The sequence below is a fragment of the Schistocerca americana genome, chromosome 9 (assembly GCF_021461395.2).
Source record: "Schistocerca americana isolate TAMUIC-IGC-003095 chromosome 9, iqSchAmer2.1, whole genome shotgun sequence".
NCBI classification, from domain to species: domain Eukaryota; kingdom Metazoa; phylum Arthropoda; class Insecta; order Orthoptera; family Acrididae; genus Schistocerca; species Schistocerca americana.
This window is the reverse complement of record NC_060127.1, coordinates 166783918-166802009: the sequence shown is the minus strand read 5'-3', so window position 1 is coordinate 166802009 and position 18092 is coordinate 166783918. Positions and strand designations below refer to the sequence as shown.

The following is an 18092-nucleotide window of genomic DNA, read 5'->3' as shown; positions in this document are numbered from 1 at the left end:
AAAATTTGAACTTTTTTGTATTTTTTTGGTTCTAATCAAACCCTATGTCATTCCAAGCATGTGTGTCAATTTGTACCTGTCTATTTACATTATTCCGTGATTTATTCAGTCTTCAAATTTATACTGACTTTTTGATCAGCCGGTAAGTTAAGTAATTCCAATAAACAACTGATTATTGCCCCTATTCGCAACTGCAAACACATATCGTGTGTACAGTATTACTGTTGTGTCGACAAATGTGCGCAGAGATGGAGCAAAGCCTCTCGTATGGTGAGGTACGGGACTAGTGGTCATAACGTTGATCCTTATGGAAGTACAATGTAGGCTTTTTTGACCCCCCAGAGAGGACAGTGCCCAGCATGCTTGCGAGTGTTCACGGTTTAACCCTCGCATTGCCAAGCGGGGTATTCTGACTACCCCAGGTTGATTTTTTCCCTATAATAATGTTATCTGAATGGCCACATGCCTGTGGTTTCATGACTTTGTACCAAAATGGTTGACGTTGAATTCACACTCACGACTGTCTAATTTTTTTGGCTTTATCATTCAGGTCATTTGTTGGTGTGGTTGTGAGACTACCCCGCTTGGTATGAAACGTCTTATTTTCTTATTTGCAGAAAAAGAAGATTTTGGGAAATATATCTGTCATTCATTTTCTTTCTTGAGTTTTGCCATAGATCCAATGTTTGTTATTGTTGCTGGTTACTACTGTTGAGTTGAATTTGACGTTCACTGTTGAGCCTTAAATTACACGAGTCAGTATTTCATCTGCAAGTAAGGATGTCCAAAGGACTTTCTAGCAAAGAGATCATGGAAATTCTATACAATTCTGATGTCAGTGACGATGAAAATGAATGGGACATTGCTAATGAACTGAATGAATATGTGGAACCTCTTGACAAAGACCATATCATAGCATCAGAGGAAGCTGATGATGAAATATCAGAAGTCACTACACTTTCACGTAAACAAGTAGAAGAAGAAGGAGAGGATGAAGAAGAAGAAGAAGAAGAAGAAGAAGAAGAAGAAGAAGAAGAAAAAGAAGACGACGAAGACACTGGAGATTTGTTTGTTTCTAGAAGTGGACTACAATTTTCTAGTGAACAACCAAAAGGTGGGCGGCGTCAACGTCGCAACATTTTGAACGTAATACCTTTCCCAGTGAATGATTGAAAAACAATAACAGTCATTTTTATTATTTACCTCACCGGAAATCGTGAGCATTTTTGTAGAAGAAACGAACAGGGAAGCCAAACGAGTAATTGCTTTGTGTAATGCAGCTCATTCTTCGAATGAAACGACATGGAGAGATATAAATGCAAGTGAAGTGTACGCTGTATTAGCAATTCTAATAGGAGCTGGTCGAACTCATGGACATCGCACAAGTGCTTCCGATCTGTGGGGAGGTAATGTTGCCTTTGGACCACCATTCTTTTCAGCTGCCATGTCAAGAAACCGATTTTTGTCTACACTGAAATTCTTGCGATTTGACAACAGAGACAAAAGAGCACAGAGAATTGAAGAAACCAAGGACAAGCTACAAGCCATCAGGGTAGTGTTCGACAAATTTCAGTCTAACTTGTGCAAGAACTTCTACCCTTATGAATACGTGACTACTGATGAATGATTAGCAACGTACCGAGGAAACTGCCCTTTTAGGGTTTCTATGAAGAGCAGGCCTAGCAAGTATGGCATTAAAATTTGGGTTTGTGCTGCTGTGAAGACATCTTACTCATTATGGATCCAAATTCACACAGGAAAGTGAATCAAGGACAGAGAGTTGTTTTGGATCTGATGAAACCATTTCTGAATAAAAGTCATGGTGTAACAACTGATAATTTGTTCACCAGTATTCCATTGGCTACTGAACTGCTAAAACGAAACACGACATTGGTTGGCACCTAGCATTCCAATAAGAAAGAGATTCCGAAGGAATTCTTGCCAAATAGAAAGAGAGAAGTTCACTGTTCAATGTTTGGTTTCACAAATGACTTGACCTTAGTCTCCTATGTTCCAAAGAAGGGAAAGGCAGTAATACCACTCTCCACCCAGCATGATGAGAGACTAGTGAGTGGTGAAGAAAGTGAACACAAACCCGAAATCATACTGCACTACAAGAAAACGAAAGGTGCTGCAGATAATGGGGACAAAATGACTAGAGAATACAGTTGTGTTAGAGGAACGAGGCGGTGGCCAATAAGAATCTTCATGGCAATGATAGATATTGCAGCACTGAATGCATATATTCTGTACACTCAAAGATTTCCTGGATGGCAGCAGAATAACCGAAGCCGACGTAAACTCTTCGGGATTGAACTGGCATTTGGACTCAGCAAAGGCAACACGGAAGAAAGAGCCAAAAATATCAACGGTCTTCATAAAGCTGTGCAAGATGCACTGAAAGCTTGTGGTATTCCAATTCCTACAGCAGTGATGCAGACCGAGTGTTCCAAGTTACCAATACCACAACGATGTCAAGATTGCAAGAGAAACGAAGATCGGAAAACAAAATTCTGTTGTGTAACGTGCAAGAAACCTGTTTGTAATATACACGGAGAAGAAACTGTTACTGAGAAGTGCATGCAGTGCAAAAATGTACTTGACTGAAAAGTTGAAAAAAGTCTTGTGTTACTTTACTGCAGTGACTGTTGAGGTTCAAAATGGTTCAAATGGCTCTGAGCACTATGGGACTTAACATCTATGGTCATCAGTCCCCTAGAACTTAGAACTACTTAAACCTAACTAACCTAAGGACATCACACAACACCCAGTCATCACGAGGCAGACAAAATCCCTGACCCCGCCGGGAATCGAATCCGGGAACCCGGGCAGACTGTTGAGGTACATTATGTTGTTGTGGTCTTCAGTCCTGAGACTGGTTTTATGCAGCTCTCCATGCTAACCTATCCTGTGCAAGTTTCTTCATCTCCCAGTAACTACTGCAGCCTACATCCTTCTGAATGTGCTTAGTGTATTCATCTCTTGGTCTCCCTCTTCGATTTTTACCCTCCACGCTGCCCTCCAGTACTAAATTGGTGATCCCTTGATGCCTCAGAACATGTCCTACCAACCGGTCCCTTCTTCTAGTCAAGTTGTGCCACAAACTCCTCTTCTCCCCAATTCTATTCAATACCTCCTCATTAGTTACGTGATCTACCCATCTAATCTTCAGCATTCTTCTGTAGCATCAGATTTCGAAAGCTTCTATTCTCTTCTTGTCTAAACTATTTATCGTCCATGTTTCGCTTCCATACATGGCTACACTCCATACAAATACTTTCAGAAACGACTTCCTGACATTTAAATCTATACTCGATGTTAACAAATTTCTCTTCTTCAGAAATGCTTTCCTCGCCATTGCTAGTCTACATTTTATGTCCTCTCTACTTCGACCATCATCAGTTATTTTGCTCCCCAAATAGCAAAACTCCTTTACTACTTTAAGTGTCTCATTTCCTGAACTAATTCCCTCAGCATCACCCGACTTAATTCGACTACATTCCATTATCCTCGTTTTGAGGTACATAGATTATTAATTTTCTATTCGTTGAGTACTGAATTTAGTGAGTGATATAAAAAAACATTTTATACTTTGTATCTGTGACCTAATTAAATACTTCTAATAACCTGAAAAGCTGTTTTTCAATACTAAAGAAACCCATTCAATGGAAATAACGAAATCTGAGAACAAATATTAGAATAAAACACAAAACTCTTTTGGGGTAGTCCAAATACCCCGCTTGGTAAAATAGGGGTGTGAAAAAGCTCGGCAACTGGAGGTTTTACTGTGCTGCCGACAGACGTGCGCGGAGACGGGGCACAGCCTGACGTACGGCGAAGTGCGCGACCAGTGCCGGCGGCTGGCCTGGGCCCTGCTGTCGGAGCTGGGCATGCAGCCGGGGGAGGTGCTGGGCATCGTGCTGCCCAACAGCCCCGAGTTCCTGGTCGCCGTCCACGGCGCGCTCGAGGCCGGCCTCGTCGTCACGTTCGCCAACCCCGCCTACACCGCCGGTGAGTCCCCAAGCCCTGCCCTGCTGCCTCTGCTGAGCGCCACTTCTGCGAGGGCGACCGTGTTGTCTCACACCGCTACATCTACCAAGTGCGCCCACTGCAATGCCCACGGAATACTGTTCCTATGCTGGGACGTGGTTCTGGGCACAGACTCAGGCTTCAGTCCTGTTGGGAGGGGGGGGGGGGGAAGGGGGAGGGAAGGTCACAATTAGCTCAAGATTTTGGATGACTTTGAAAATGCACACCTCAACAGTAGTTTGGAATATCATACACTTTGCCACAATGACAACTTTTACATTGAAGCGCCAACGAAGCTGGTATAGGCGTCCGTATTCAAATAGAAGGGAAATCAGAACGGTGGAAGGAGTATATAGAGGGTCTATACAAGGACGATGTACTTGAGGGCAATGTTTAAGAAACGGAAGAGAATGAAGATGAAGTGGGAGATATGATACTGCGTGAAGAGTTTGATAGAGCACTTAAAGACCTAACTCGAAACAAGGCCCCGGGAGTAGACAACATTCCATTAGAACTACTGACAGCCTTGGAAGAGCCATTCCTGACAAAACTCTACCATCTGGTGAGCAAGATGTATGAGACAGGCGAAATACCCTCAGACTTCAAGAAGAATATAATAATTCCAATCCCAAAGAAAGCTGGCACTGACAGATGTGAAAATTACAGATGAGTAATTAGTCACGGCTGCAGAATACTAACTCGAATTCTTTACAGACGAATGGAAAAGCTGGTAGAAGCCGACCTCGGGGAAGACCAAGCTAGATTAAGGAAAGGCAAACCTACGTTTCTAGCATTTGTAGGCTTAGAGAAGCTTTTGACAAGGTTGACTGGAATACTCTCTTTCAAATTCTAAAGGTGGCGGAGGTAAAATACAGGGAGCGAAAGGCTATTTACAATTTGTACAGAAAGCAGATGGCACTTATAAGAGTCGAGGGGCACGAAAGGGAAGCAGTGGTTGGGAAGGGAGTGAGACAGGGTTGTAGCCTCTCCCCGGTGCTATTCAATCTGTATATTGAGCAAACAGTAAAGGAAACAAAAGAAAAGTTCGGAGTAGGTATTAAAATCTATGGAGAAGAACTAAAAACTTTGACGTTCGCCGATGACATTGTAATTCTGTCAAAGACAGCAAAGGACTTGGAAGAGCAGTTGAACGGAATGGAAGGTGTCTTGAAAGGAGGATATAAGATGAACATCAACAAAAGCAAAACGAGGATAATGGAATGTAGTCGAATTAAATCGGGTGATGCTCAGGGAATCAGATTAGGAAATGAGACACTTAAAGAAGTAAACGAGTTTTGCTATTTGGGGAGCAAAATATCTGATGATGGTCGAAGTAGAGAGGATATAAAATGTAGACTGGCAATGGCAAGGAAAGCGTTTCTGAAGAAGAAAAATTTGTTAACATCGAGTATAGATTTAAGTGTCAGGAAGTCGTTTCTGAAAGTATTTGTATGGAGTGTAGGCATGTATGGAAGTGTAACATGGACGATAAATAGTTTGGACAAGAAGAGAATAGAAGCTTTTGAAATGTTGTGCCACAGAAGAATGCTGAAGATTAGATGGGTAGATCACGTAACTAATGTGGAGGTATTGAATAGAATTGGGGAGAAGAGGAGTTTGTGGCACAACTTAACTAGAAGAAGGGATCGGTTGGTAGGACATGTTCTGAGACATCAAGGGATCACCAATTTAGTACTGGAAGGCAGCGTGGAGGGTAAAAATCTACAAGAGCGACTGTGTTGTCTGGTGTGCGGACATTTGCCACGGTTTTACCTGCTCTGAAGGGTTGGGTCCCTTGTCACCCCTCCCCCCCCCTCCTCCTCCTCCTCCTCCTCCTCCTCCTCCTCCTCATCGCTTACTGAGCCTTTCCGCTGCTTTTCTTAACATAGGACGAGAATGTATTTGGATTTTCCGCCACATTTCTAGAGAGAGTCTCGTTGTGGAAACTATTAAATGCGTCTCGCATTGAAATCCGCACCAAATTTCGAGCCTCAGTAAAACTTCGCCAATCTTGCAGATTTTGCGCTCGTCTAAATTACACTTGCCTTTTTCGGTTCTCCTCCAGCAGCTTTCTGTCGTGTTCTGTGTACTGTGGGTGATCAGTTCCGTCTGTTATTAATTTATTTGGCCTGAATCTCTCGAGTGCTGTTGATACTATTTCTCTGAACTTAAGCCACATATGGTCTTCACTTACATAGTTTGGAAGGATTGGAGACTGTCTCTTAGAAAGACGTCAACCGAATTTTTAGCCGCTTTTATAAATAGATATATTTCGCGTTTAGTTTTAGTGAATTTCTTTGTTACGGAATTGAGCCTCGTTACGACTGTGTGTTTATTAATCCCTGTATCCGTCGTGATGCTCAAGATTATTTGTGGCTAAGAGGTCAAGTGTGTTTTCGTAACGATTTACAATTTGAATGGCCTCGTGAACAAATTGTTGAAAATAATTTTTTAAAAAAGCATTTAAAACAATTACAGAAGTTGTTTTGTATCTACAATAGGGTCTGACAAGTTTTAAAATTGTACGTCGACTTTAGATGACATGTCAGTCATAGATGTTCTTACCTCTGTTTATGAACGTAGTTTCAGTCATGTTTTGAACATTGTCCCGCTACACTTTATTAACTAATGTTTCGCCGCAAGGGATATCGGATTTTAGAGAGTAATTTAATATGGGGTATGTCATTCTTCTTTTCAAACATTCACATACCCATTTCTTCTTTCCTTATTGTCTTTTGGGCATGCAGTTGTAGTAATTAAAGTAGGCACAAATGCAGTGATTAAAAAGAAATCACTAGTGTACATTCGCATTCTCTTTACATCATTCCTTTCTTGTTGCTCCCATGGCCATGGACAGTTTCTAACTCAATCAGTACGCGTGAAAGGGAGCTACCGTACAGACAGAGGAATCTATATTTATACTTGGCAGAATTAATTACACACTCACATAATCGTCGAAATTGCTTTAGTTTCCAAAAAGTTATAAATATTTCGATTTCGGAAAAGAAGCTCTGTATTTCGTCAAGATTTCGAAGAAGAAGGTCCCTTACGTCCTGGTTGTATCGAGTAAGAAGTGGAGACGGCGGTTTGAAAGCGGACAGAGGTAGTACGAGGAAGGGCCTCCCATACCTGAGGGATCGCTACTTGGCAAATGTCCGGCGTGGCAAATGCCCGGCATTCGTGTTGTCTCACACCGCTACATCTACCAAGTGCGCCCACTGCAATGCCCACGGAATACTGTTCCTATGCTGGGACGTGGTTCTGGGCACAGACTCAGGCTTCAGTCCTGTTGGGAGGGGGGGGGGGGGGGGGAAGGGGGAGGGAAGGTCACAATTAGCTCAAGATTTTGGATGACTTTGAAAATGCACACCTCAACAAAAGTTTGGAATATCATAGACTTTGACACATTGACAACTTTTACACTGAAGCGCCAACGAAGCTGGTATAGGCATGCGTATTCAAATAGGGAGATACATAAACAGGCAGAATACGGCGCTGCGGTCGGCACCGCGTATACAGGGTGGCGCACGAAATGCGTTACCATTTTGTTTTTGAATAAAAACTTTGTCAATACAATCTGAGAGGAACATATACTACAATGAACAGCCGTCCATGGAGATTTGTTCTAACTCAGCACATGCTCAATATGTCCACCATTTCGATTCCTAACTTCCTTCGAACGAACATTGAAGTTAGTGATTACCCTACAGCACATGTCTTCCGTAATTTCACTGCAAGCTTGAAGAATAAGTCTTCTGAGCTCCATTAAATCACGTGGACGTTTCGGGAAAATTTTTTCCTTTAGATACCCCCAAAGAAAAAGGTCACATGTATTGAGGTCTGGACTATTAGGGGGCCAATTTTGTCCGTCATTGAAGCGACCTGGAAACCTGAGTGAAATGATCCGCATGTCGAAATGCTCGTGTAAAAACTCCAACACAGTGTTTGCAGTATGTGGCCTTGCTCCATCTTGCATGAACCACTGCGTGTTGAAGGGCAAGGCAGTAGCAAGAAGCTGTGGAATGAAGCTATTGCGAAGCATGCTCAAATAACGCTCGCTGTTCAAATTTTCTTCAAAGAAAAAGGTCCAATAAGTCCGTGACTGGAAATTGCTGCCACGCTGTAATCCTCGGAGCATAATGTTGTCGTTCACGAAGCACTTGTGGGTTTCCAGTGGCCCAAAAGCGTACATTTTGTTTGTTAACCACACCGTCTAAATGAAAATGCGCCTCGTCTGAAAACCAAACGTTGTTGAGAGTTTCTTCCCTATCCTCCGCCCACTGAGCAAACAGTAACCTCTGCTGCTTGTGTTCTTCAGTGAGCTTCTGTGCACAGGTCATCTTGTATGGGTAAACATTTAGGTCACTTTTAAGAATGTGTTGAACGGAGCGTCTGGATATTCCCAGTTGCACTGCTGCCTTTCTACACGATTTCCCGGGACTTCTCTGTACAGCAACTCGTACCGCTTCAATACTCTCCGGCGAACAAACAGGCTTAGGCCGAGGTCGCTTCGCTTCCAATAATGCTCCTTCCTGTACAAATTTATCGTACAACCTGTGGATGGTCTTCTTGCAAGGGACGCATCGTGTGTTAAACTGTTGTCGAAAACGCCTCTGAGTCACAACAAGGCTTTTCGTTTCATGAGAATTGCCGATCGTTGCTGTGTCGTCAGTCTTCCATTGTCAGCCATTGCTGCTTGCTTGTCTCCTAGCCGCAGTATCGTGAATTACACGTCATTTCGTAACTCATTTGTTTTTCCAAGCTCTGCTGGTACTGCTGTAGAGATCCCAGCGGGATATCTAATGTGCGTCCTACATTGTGAAAGAAACAATTATAATGAAATGAACACCCTTAGCTGTTTACAGGCGTTGACCTACGTCAATGGCGACAGATGAAATTGTGTGCCCCGACAGGGACTCGAACCAGGGATCTCCTGCTCACATGACAGACGCTCTATCCATCTGAGCCACCGAGGACACAGAGGATAGCGCGACAGCAGGGATTTATCTCTGGCACGCCTCCCGCGAAACCCACATTCTCAACGTATTGTCCCGCACTACATTCGTAGTGCCCCCGCCCATTATACTCATTGCTCGCGGCGAGTTGCCGATTCCCGTAAGAGTTCGGGCACTGTTTGTGCATTCGCACAGAAGAAGAAGATGGTCAAGTGGCCGGTGAGCCTTAACTATATATATACTAAGAAGGTATCTGTTATTTCGGGGCCGGCCGAAGTGGCCATGCGGTTCTAGGCGCTGCAGTCTGGAACCGCGAGACTGCTACGGTCGCAGGTTCGAATCCTGCCGCGGGCATGGATGTGTGTGATGTCCTTAGGTTAGTTAGGTTTAACTAGTTCTAAGTTCTAGGGGACTAATGACCTCAGAAGTTGAGTCCCATAGTGCTCAGAGCCATTTTTTTTTTTTTTTTTTTTTTTGTTTTTGTTTTTTCGGACATGTCCGAAAGAACAGATACCATCTTAGTAAATATAAAGAAACAATTGGAAATACATTTCGTGCGCCACCCTGTATAGCACAACATGTGTCTCGCGCAGTTGTTAAATCGGTTACTGGTGCTACAAAGGCAGCTTATCAAGATTTAAGTGAGTTGGAACCTGCACTTATAGTCGGTACACGAGTAATGGGACACAGCATCTCCGAGGTAGGGATGAAGTGAGGATTTTCCGGTAAGACGATTTCACGAGTGTATCGTGCATATCAGGAATCTGGTAAAACATCAAATCTCCGCCATAACTGCGGCCAGAGGAAGCTCCTGAAAGAACGGAACCAACGGCGACCGAAGAGACTTGTTAACGTGACAGAAGTGCAACCCTTCCGCAAATTGCTGCACATTTCAATGCTGGGCCATCAACAAGTGTCAGCGTGCGAACCATTCATCTAAACATCATTAAAACGGGCTTTCGGAGGCGAAGGCCCCCTCGTGTATCCTTGATGACTGCACGACACATAGCTTCATGCCTGGCCTGGGGCTGTCTACACCGACAGTGGACTGTTGACTGTAAACATGTTGCCTGGTCAGACGAGTCTCGTTTCAGTATGTATCGAGCGGATCGGTATGGTGACAACCTCATGAATCCATGGACCCTGCATGTCACCAGGGTCTGTTCAAGTAGGTGGAGGCTCTGTAACGGTGTGTGACGTGTGCAGCTGGAGTGATAGTGATATGAGGCCCCTGATACTATTCATGTCGATTGTGCGTTCCGACGGACTTCGGTAATTGCAACAGAACAATGCGACACCCCAACGTCCAGATTTCCAACAGAGTGGCGCCAGGAACACTCTTCCGAGTTTATACACCTTCGCTGGCCAACGAACTCCCCAGACATGAACATTATTGAGCATATCTGGGATTCCTTGCAACGTGCTACTCTGAAGAGATCTGCACCCCCTCGTTCTGTTACGGATTTATGGACAGCCCTGCAGGATTCACGCTGTCACTTCCCTCCAGCACTACTTCAGACATCAGTCAAGTCCACGCCGTGACGTGTTGCAGCACTTCTGCACGCTCGCCAGGGCCATTACAATACTAAGCAGGTGTATCATTTTCTTTGGCTCTTCAATGTACAATACCTTATTAACAAAAAAAAGCACTCAGTCTTCAGGCCAGAAGTAGCCCATCGGAACCATCCGACCGCCGTATCATCCTCAGCTGAGGATGCGGATAGGAGGGGCGTGTCGTTAGCACACCGCTCTCCCGGTCGTTATGATGGTTTTCTTTGACTGGAGCCGCTACTATTCGGTCGAGTAGCTCCTCAATTGGCATCACGACGCAGAGTGCACCCCGAAAAATGGCAACAGCGCATGGCCGCTGGATGATCACCCGACAGCGCTTAACTTCAGTGATCCGCTGTGGCAAGGCCGTTGCCACCTTATTAACAAAATAAACATAATTCCTTCTGATAACAAGAACTATTTTGGTTAGTTACAAAAAAAATCACCACAAAACGAAGTGGGCTCCGTCCCAAGCATACATCTTCAAAACAAAAACCCCGAAAGTTTTTATCCCACCGTGATGACGATTATCAGTCTCAAGTAGTGAGTATGGCCTCTCCATACACGAATGAGTTCTTCCACTCTGCAAAGGATGCTCTGGAAGAGATCGTCAAGTTTATCTTGGGGTATGAGGTCACACCCGTCAATGGGACCTTCAGTGAGATTGTCAAGTGGATTTGGACGCTGTGCAATGGCCACCTTCAACAGGTATCATGCATGCTCAATTGCAATCGTGTCTGGGGACTGAACTTGTAAGGTGTCAGGCAAATCCAACACCTTCCATGAAAACCCTGGCATGATAGCAAATCCGGCAGTACGTCACATAGCTCCGAATAAATCCTGACATTAAATTAACCAAAGTAATACGATCAACGAGTGAGCAAATGGAATACCACAGACTAACACAAGAACGCCTAAATGCATGTCATACCTTCCCACCGTGAAACAGATGCAGTCCCGAAGGGAGAAACGAGAACCGAAGCCGAGAGCAGAATCGTGTAGGCTAGGAGGCCCTACAATAAGGGATGGACACCCACATCGCCGGTCAACCGCCAAGTGCAGCCCCCAAGCCATGTTAAAAGATAGAGCCCTCCAGAAGAACAGTGTAGATCTTACGATAACACTAAAAAGGCCACACCAGCTGCAAGTTTTAGCGTGAGCCTATACGCGTCTCTGTCACGTCGCAAACATTAAAAACATTCACCCACCACGAAAATTATAACGTTTCTCATTGGATAGACAGAATTTTTGTAGGCGGAGCTTAAGGTTAACATTGAGACCCTGATTGGTCAGTTGAAAACACAGCCAGATAACTTTTCTTAAACCAACTTCGGTAAATGGTAGTAAAGAGAGTTGCTACCAAGACGGCGAGGTGTGTAGAGCTGCACCACCCGCCGGTCCCTGATGCTGCCTAACCACCGAAACGTAATGAACACATGCGATGCCGCATAAGAGCGCATAAGGCTTCACTCAGCACTGCAGAAGTCTCATCTGTTACATCCCCTTTTTACGTAATACTAGTGTCGATCGTCAATTAAACTTCGTGGTATTCACATTTGCTACTAGAAGTTAAAATCTGAAACGTGATGATTTTTCTGTTATATAATTATTGAGAAGCCACATCAGCCACTGTAATTTATGACAAGTTAAATAAGTAATTAAAGATAATTGAGGGTCACTGTAGACAATTTTGATAGTTTTCTCTTTTATGAAACTTAACTTAAACCTAGATTATAAATGTGATATGGCATAGGTCATACTTCGATCCATTGTAGAACTTGGAAACCCATTCACGGAATATTCATTCAAATTTTTGTTGAAGGCAGTTGGTTTTTATCAACCTGTATTAAAATATTTCCTTTTTTTATCAATAGCGCAATTTGCAAACAGTGTTTTGTGAGTAGAATAAAAATTCCAATGGTAAACTTAACTGCTTTTTCGACGTTATTTTACCAGCTAACTAAAAATAGGAAAGCCTTGAACCCCTTCCACTAAATGTAGTTAGTATTAAGATTCTTTTACAGGGAGTGCAGTGGAGCTGACGCTGAAATCATTAAGTATTTGATTATATCATCGCTAGTCTCACTGAACTCTTCTGAACTCTGCATGTCATGTGTGGTTTGGCGTCTCCTTAACAGCAACTGGTCCCAGGTTCAAACTAGTCAATTCCCTAAAAAAACACGCTCAGAGCGTCGTTGCGCGAAAGTGGTAGGGAGACACGACTTAGAACAAACAGACACCACGCAGAATGTTAGAAACTGGCCAGTGTATTCGGTTGATGTTGCAACTTTGAAGATACCAAGACGCTGCTAGAGTACGTACAGTCTTGCATTGTCATCGACTAGGATGAAACTGTCACTGACTTCACATCTGTAGGACCATAAAATTGTTTGTAGGGCCTCTTGGAGGTATAGGGGACCGGTCTAATAGCTGTTGTTGTTGTTGTTGTTGTTGTTGTTCTTGTCTTCAGTCCTGAGACTGGTTTGATGCAGCTCTCCATGCTACTCTATCCTGTGCAAGCCTCTTCATCTCCCAGTACCTACTGCAGCCTACATCCTTCTGACTCTGCTTAGTGTATTCATCTCTTGGTCTCCCTCTACGATTTTTATCCTCTACGCTGCCCTCCAGTACTAAATTGGTATCCCTTGATGCCTCAGAACATGTCCTACCAACCGACCCCTTCTTCTAGTCAAGTTGTGCCACAAACTCCTCTTCTCCCCAATTCAGTTCAATACCTCCTCATTAGTTATGTGATCTGTCCTTCTAATCTAATCTAATCTAATCTAATAGCTATAGATGGGAATTAGAGGTGTCTGCCGTCCCATCATTATTTCCACCCAGAAAATCACACTAGTACCTGCAAACGGGTGGACTATCTGAAGGTATCGGCGTTCCTGGTGTCGTCTAGCGCCTCTCCAAACTCTAACAAGTCTAGTGTCCAGTGACATGCCAATCCTGGTAAGCACACATGACATGACTCCGTTCTGCAATGGTCCAATGTTGATGTGCAAGAGTCCAGGTCCTTCGACTGCGTCGGTTCCGTTGGTTCAGTACAAAACATCTCATTGGTACTCTGGAATGAAGACCGCCCTGATGCTTCTTCTACGCACTGTTGGGTCCGAGATACGAATCCGTGTTGCCTGGGAGAAGCCATTTCCAATATTTCTGGCAGTTGATGTTGGGCGAATGAGAGCCGACAGTCGGAGGATTCGATCCTGCGTTGGTGTTGTCGTACAAGGGCGACCGCTGCCAGGTCCATCGTTCACATTTCCTGTCTCTCTGTACTTTATCCACACCTTAGACACACAATTTTGAGTGACATGCAACCGATTGGCAACTTCTTGCTGTGTATGACCTGCTGAAAGTAAAGCCACTGTCCTGACTCTATCGAAGGGTTGTATGCCTTTACGTGGCATGTTCCTGCACTGCTGAACACAAAATGAATGAAACTGTTGTTGACAGTGAACTCCTCGCGGTGTGCCACTGCGTCAGCTGTATGTTTGGTTCAAATGGCTCTGAGCCCTATGGGACTTAACTTCTGAGGTCATCAGTCCCCTAGAACTTAGAACTACTTAAACCTAACTAACCTAAGGACATCATACACATCCATGCCCGAGGCAGGATTCGAACCTGCGACCGTAGCGGTCGCGCGGTTCCAAACTGTAGCGCCTAGAACCGCTCGGCCACCCTGGCCGGCAGCTGTAGGTTTACATGACTGGGAAGCAGCCGCAAAGCATTCCAGTAGTAATCACCGTCCAGCAAATGGGCTCTTACTGGATAATGCAGAAGTGCATAGCTCAATAATGCCCCCAGTATCGGAGACTTCATTTTACGATAGTATTCTAAACTTCTGTTGAGCAGTGTGTATCTTATCCACACCATGTCTGTCGGATGGGGTCGGGAGATTGGAGGAGATACCTATGCAACCTCGAGATTAAAATACGATTCTGTTGTCGGATTATAGTATACAGGATGGTCCATTGATAGTGACCGGGCCAAATATCTCACGAAATAAGCATCAAACGAAAAAACTACAAAGAACGGAACTTGTATAGATCGAAGGGGAAAACCGGATGGCGCTATGGTTGGCCCGCTAGATGGCGCTGCCATAGGTCAAACGCATATAACTGCGTTTTTTTAAACAGGAACGGCCATTTTTTATTGCGTATTCGTGTAGTACGTAAAGAAATATGAATGTTTTAGTTGGAACAATTTTTTCGCTTTGTGATAGATGGCGCTGTAATAGTCACAAACGTATAAGTACGTGGTATCACGTAACATTCCGCCAGTGCGGACGGTATTTGCTTCGTGATATATTACCCGTGTTATAACGGACCGTTTACCAATTGTGGAAAAGGTCTATATCGTGTTGATGTATGGCTATTGTGATCAAAATGCCCAACGTGCTATGTATGCTGCTCGGTATCCTGGACGACATCATCCAAGTGTCCGGACCGTTCGCCGGATAGTTACGTTATTTAAGGAAACAGGAACTGTTCAGCCACATGTGAAACGTCAATCACGACCTGCGACAAATGATGATGCCCAAGTAGGTGTTTTAGCTGCTGTCGCGGCTAATCCGCACATCAGTAGCAGCCAAATTGCTCGAGAATCGGGAATCTCAAAAACGTCGGTGTTGAGAATGCTACATCAACATCAACCCGTACCATATATCTATGTACCAGGAATTGCATGGCGACGGCTTTGAACGTCGTTTACAGTTCTGCCACTGGGCACAAGAGAAATTACAGGATGATGACAGATTTTTTGCACGTGTTCTATGCGTCATTCACCAACAGCGGTAACGTAAACTGGCATAATATGCACTATTGGGCAATGGAAAATCCACGATGGCTGCAACAAGTGGAACATCAGCGACCTTGGCGGGTTAATGTATGGTGCGGCATTATGGGAGGAAGGATAATTGGCCCCCATTTTATCGATGACAATCTAAATGGTGCATTGTATGCTGATTTCCTACGTAATGTTCTACTGTTGTTACTACAAGGTGTTTCACTGCATGACACAATAGCGATGTACTTCCAACATGATGGATGTCTGGCACATAGCTCGCGTGCGGTTGAAGCGGTATTGAATAGCATATTTCATGACAGGTGGATTGGTCATCGAAGCACCATACCATGGCCCGCACGTTCACCGGATCTGACGTCCCAGGATTTCTTTCTGTGAGGAAAGTTGAAGGATATTTGCTATCGTGATCCACCGACAACGCCTGACAACATGCGTCAACGCATTGTCAATGCATGCGCGAACATTGCGGAAGGCGAACTACTTGCTGTTGAGAGGAATGTCGTTACGCGTATTGCCAAATGCATTGAGGTTGACGGATATCATTTTGAGCATTTATTGCATTAATGTGGTATTTACAGGTAATCACGCTGTAACAGCATGCGTTCCCAGAAATGATAAGTTCACAAAGGTAGATGTATCACATTGGAACAACCGAAATAAAATGTTCAAACGTATCTACGTTCTGTGTTTTAATTTAAAAAAACTACCTGTTACCAACTGTTCGTCTAAAATTGTGAGCCATATGTTTGTGACTATTACAGCGCCATCTATCACAAAGCGAAAAAAGTGGTCCAACTAAAACATTCATATTTCTTTACGTACTAAACGAATAAGTAATAAAAATGGGGGTTCCTATTTTTAAAAAAACGCAGTTGATATCCGTTTGACCTATGGCAGCGCCATCTAGCGGGCCAACCATAGCGCCATCTGGTTTTCCCCCTTCAAGCTAGACAGGTTTCGCTGTTTGTAGTTTTTTCGTTTCACGCTTATTTCGTGAGATATTTGGCCCGGTCACGATAAATGGACCAGCCTGTATACAAATATTCTAGAAGATCTACAAAATGTTATCAGATAAACAAAAAACAAAAAGACGCCTGGCACTGATAATATAAACATGGAGCTGATCAAATATGCATGTGATCGACCAAGGCACAGAGCCTTAAATGTTATGAACGTTTGCTAGCTGACTGAACAAGTGCCACACGAACGTGGTGGAACTTTTGTACGCCCTGTTTACAGGAAAGGCGGTAAACCATAAAGCGCAAGTTACCGAGGAATAAGTCTATTGAATTCCTGCTACAGACTGTATGCTAAAATTATAAACAAGAGATCAGTACTAATGGTGAGTACTTTTGTCAGAGGTACAACATGGTTTTAGAAAAGGCAGATCATGTTCTGATTGTCTTTCTAGTTTGGCACAAGTAACCGAGAAGAGAAAGAAATTTAGATTGCCAGCTTACTATGTTTTTATCGACTATAAAACGGCGTTTGAGAAGGTAAATCGGAAGGTGCTATGGGGAATCATTTAAGTAAATGGGAGTTCCAGCACGTATGATTCCGGCAATTCATTCATTACAAAATAATTGAAAAGAAAGATCTGTACTGTGATATCGGCAGGTTATGTCCTATTCCTCAGTGAAGGAGACAGACAATGCTGCCCACTGTCCCCCACCCGTTTTAATGTTGATATTGACGATATCATTCGTAAACGATTGATTTTATTAAATGACACATTAATAAGTAATAATTTCAATTTTATGACGATGCTATTTGCTGATAATCAGATTATAACGGGAGAATCTGAAGAAAATGTTGAAATTTTAGTACCCAAATTGAGTCAGTTTGCCGCTAAATACGAAATGAGAATATCAACAGATCAAACAAAAGTTTTCGAGGACTGGAACCTATAAGAGCCAAAACTGTTGTAGATATACAAACAACTGACAAGTAAAAAAATTTAATTATTTAGGGTGCAATTTTAAATTTCCCAAGTCTGATGACGTAGAGCTAAAATTTGCCAGATTCGTAAAACATAATGTACAGAGGGAAACACTAATTAAACTCTACAGAGTAATAGCATAACCTTTGCTGCTGTGTGACAGCGAATGGTGGGCCGTAATATCTCATCAGTTGCGGCTAATCGAATCATCACAGATTTGCAAGAGGTGGAGCCTGTCCACGCCCACATCGGCAAACGAAAAAATGGCTCACATCGAAATAAGTATCCAAGGAATAGAAAACCAACTGAAATCACTCAACAGAGGAAAGTCCACTGGACCTGACGGGATACCAATTCGATTCTGCACAGAGTAGGGGAAAGAACTTGTCCCCCTTCTAACAGCCGTGTACCGCAAGTCTCTAGAGGAACGGAAGGTTCCAAATGATCGGAAAAGAGCACAGGTAGTCCCAGTTTTCAAGAAGGGTCGTCGAGCAGATGCGCAAAACTATAGACCTATATCTCTGACGTCGATCTGTTGTAGAATTTTAGAACATGTTTTTTGCTCGCGTATCATGTCGATTCTGGAAACCCAGAATCTACTCTGTAGGAATCTACACGGATTCCGGAAACAGCGATCGTGTGAGACCCAACTCGCTTTATTTTTTCATGAGAACCAGAAAATATTAGATACAGGCTCCCAGGTAGATGCTATTTTCCTTGACTTCCGGAAGGCGTTCGATACAGTTCCGTACTGTCGCGTGATAAACAAAGTAAGAGCCTACGGAATATCAGACCAGCTGTGTGAC

At 43.6% G+C, this 18092-nt stretch overlaps 1 protein-coding gene across 2 annotated transcripts in view; it reads left to right on the top strand.

Moving 5' to 3' along the window:
* The window catches only part of LOC124550610 (probable 4-coumarate--CoA ligase 1), a 565543-nt gene that overhangs the window by 356490 nt on the left and 190961 nt on the right, over positions 1 to 18092 (top strand). For both annotated transcript variants that reach the window (XR_006967727.1, XM_047125329.1), the window contains exon 2: positions 3801 to 4011. Coding sequence is in view for 1 of the 2 variants with exons in the window: in XM_047125329.1 (XP_046981285.1) it covers positions 3801 to 4011 (211 nt within the window). In the remaining variant the exon portion in view is untranslated. The remainder of the gene's footprint in view (positions 1 to 3800; positions 4012 to 18092) is intronic.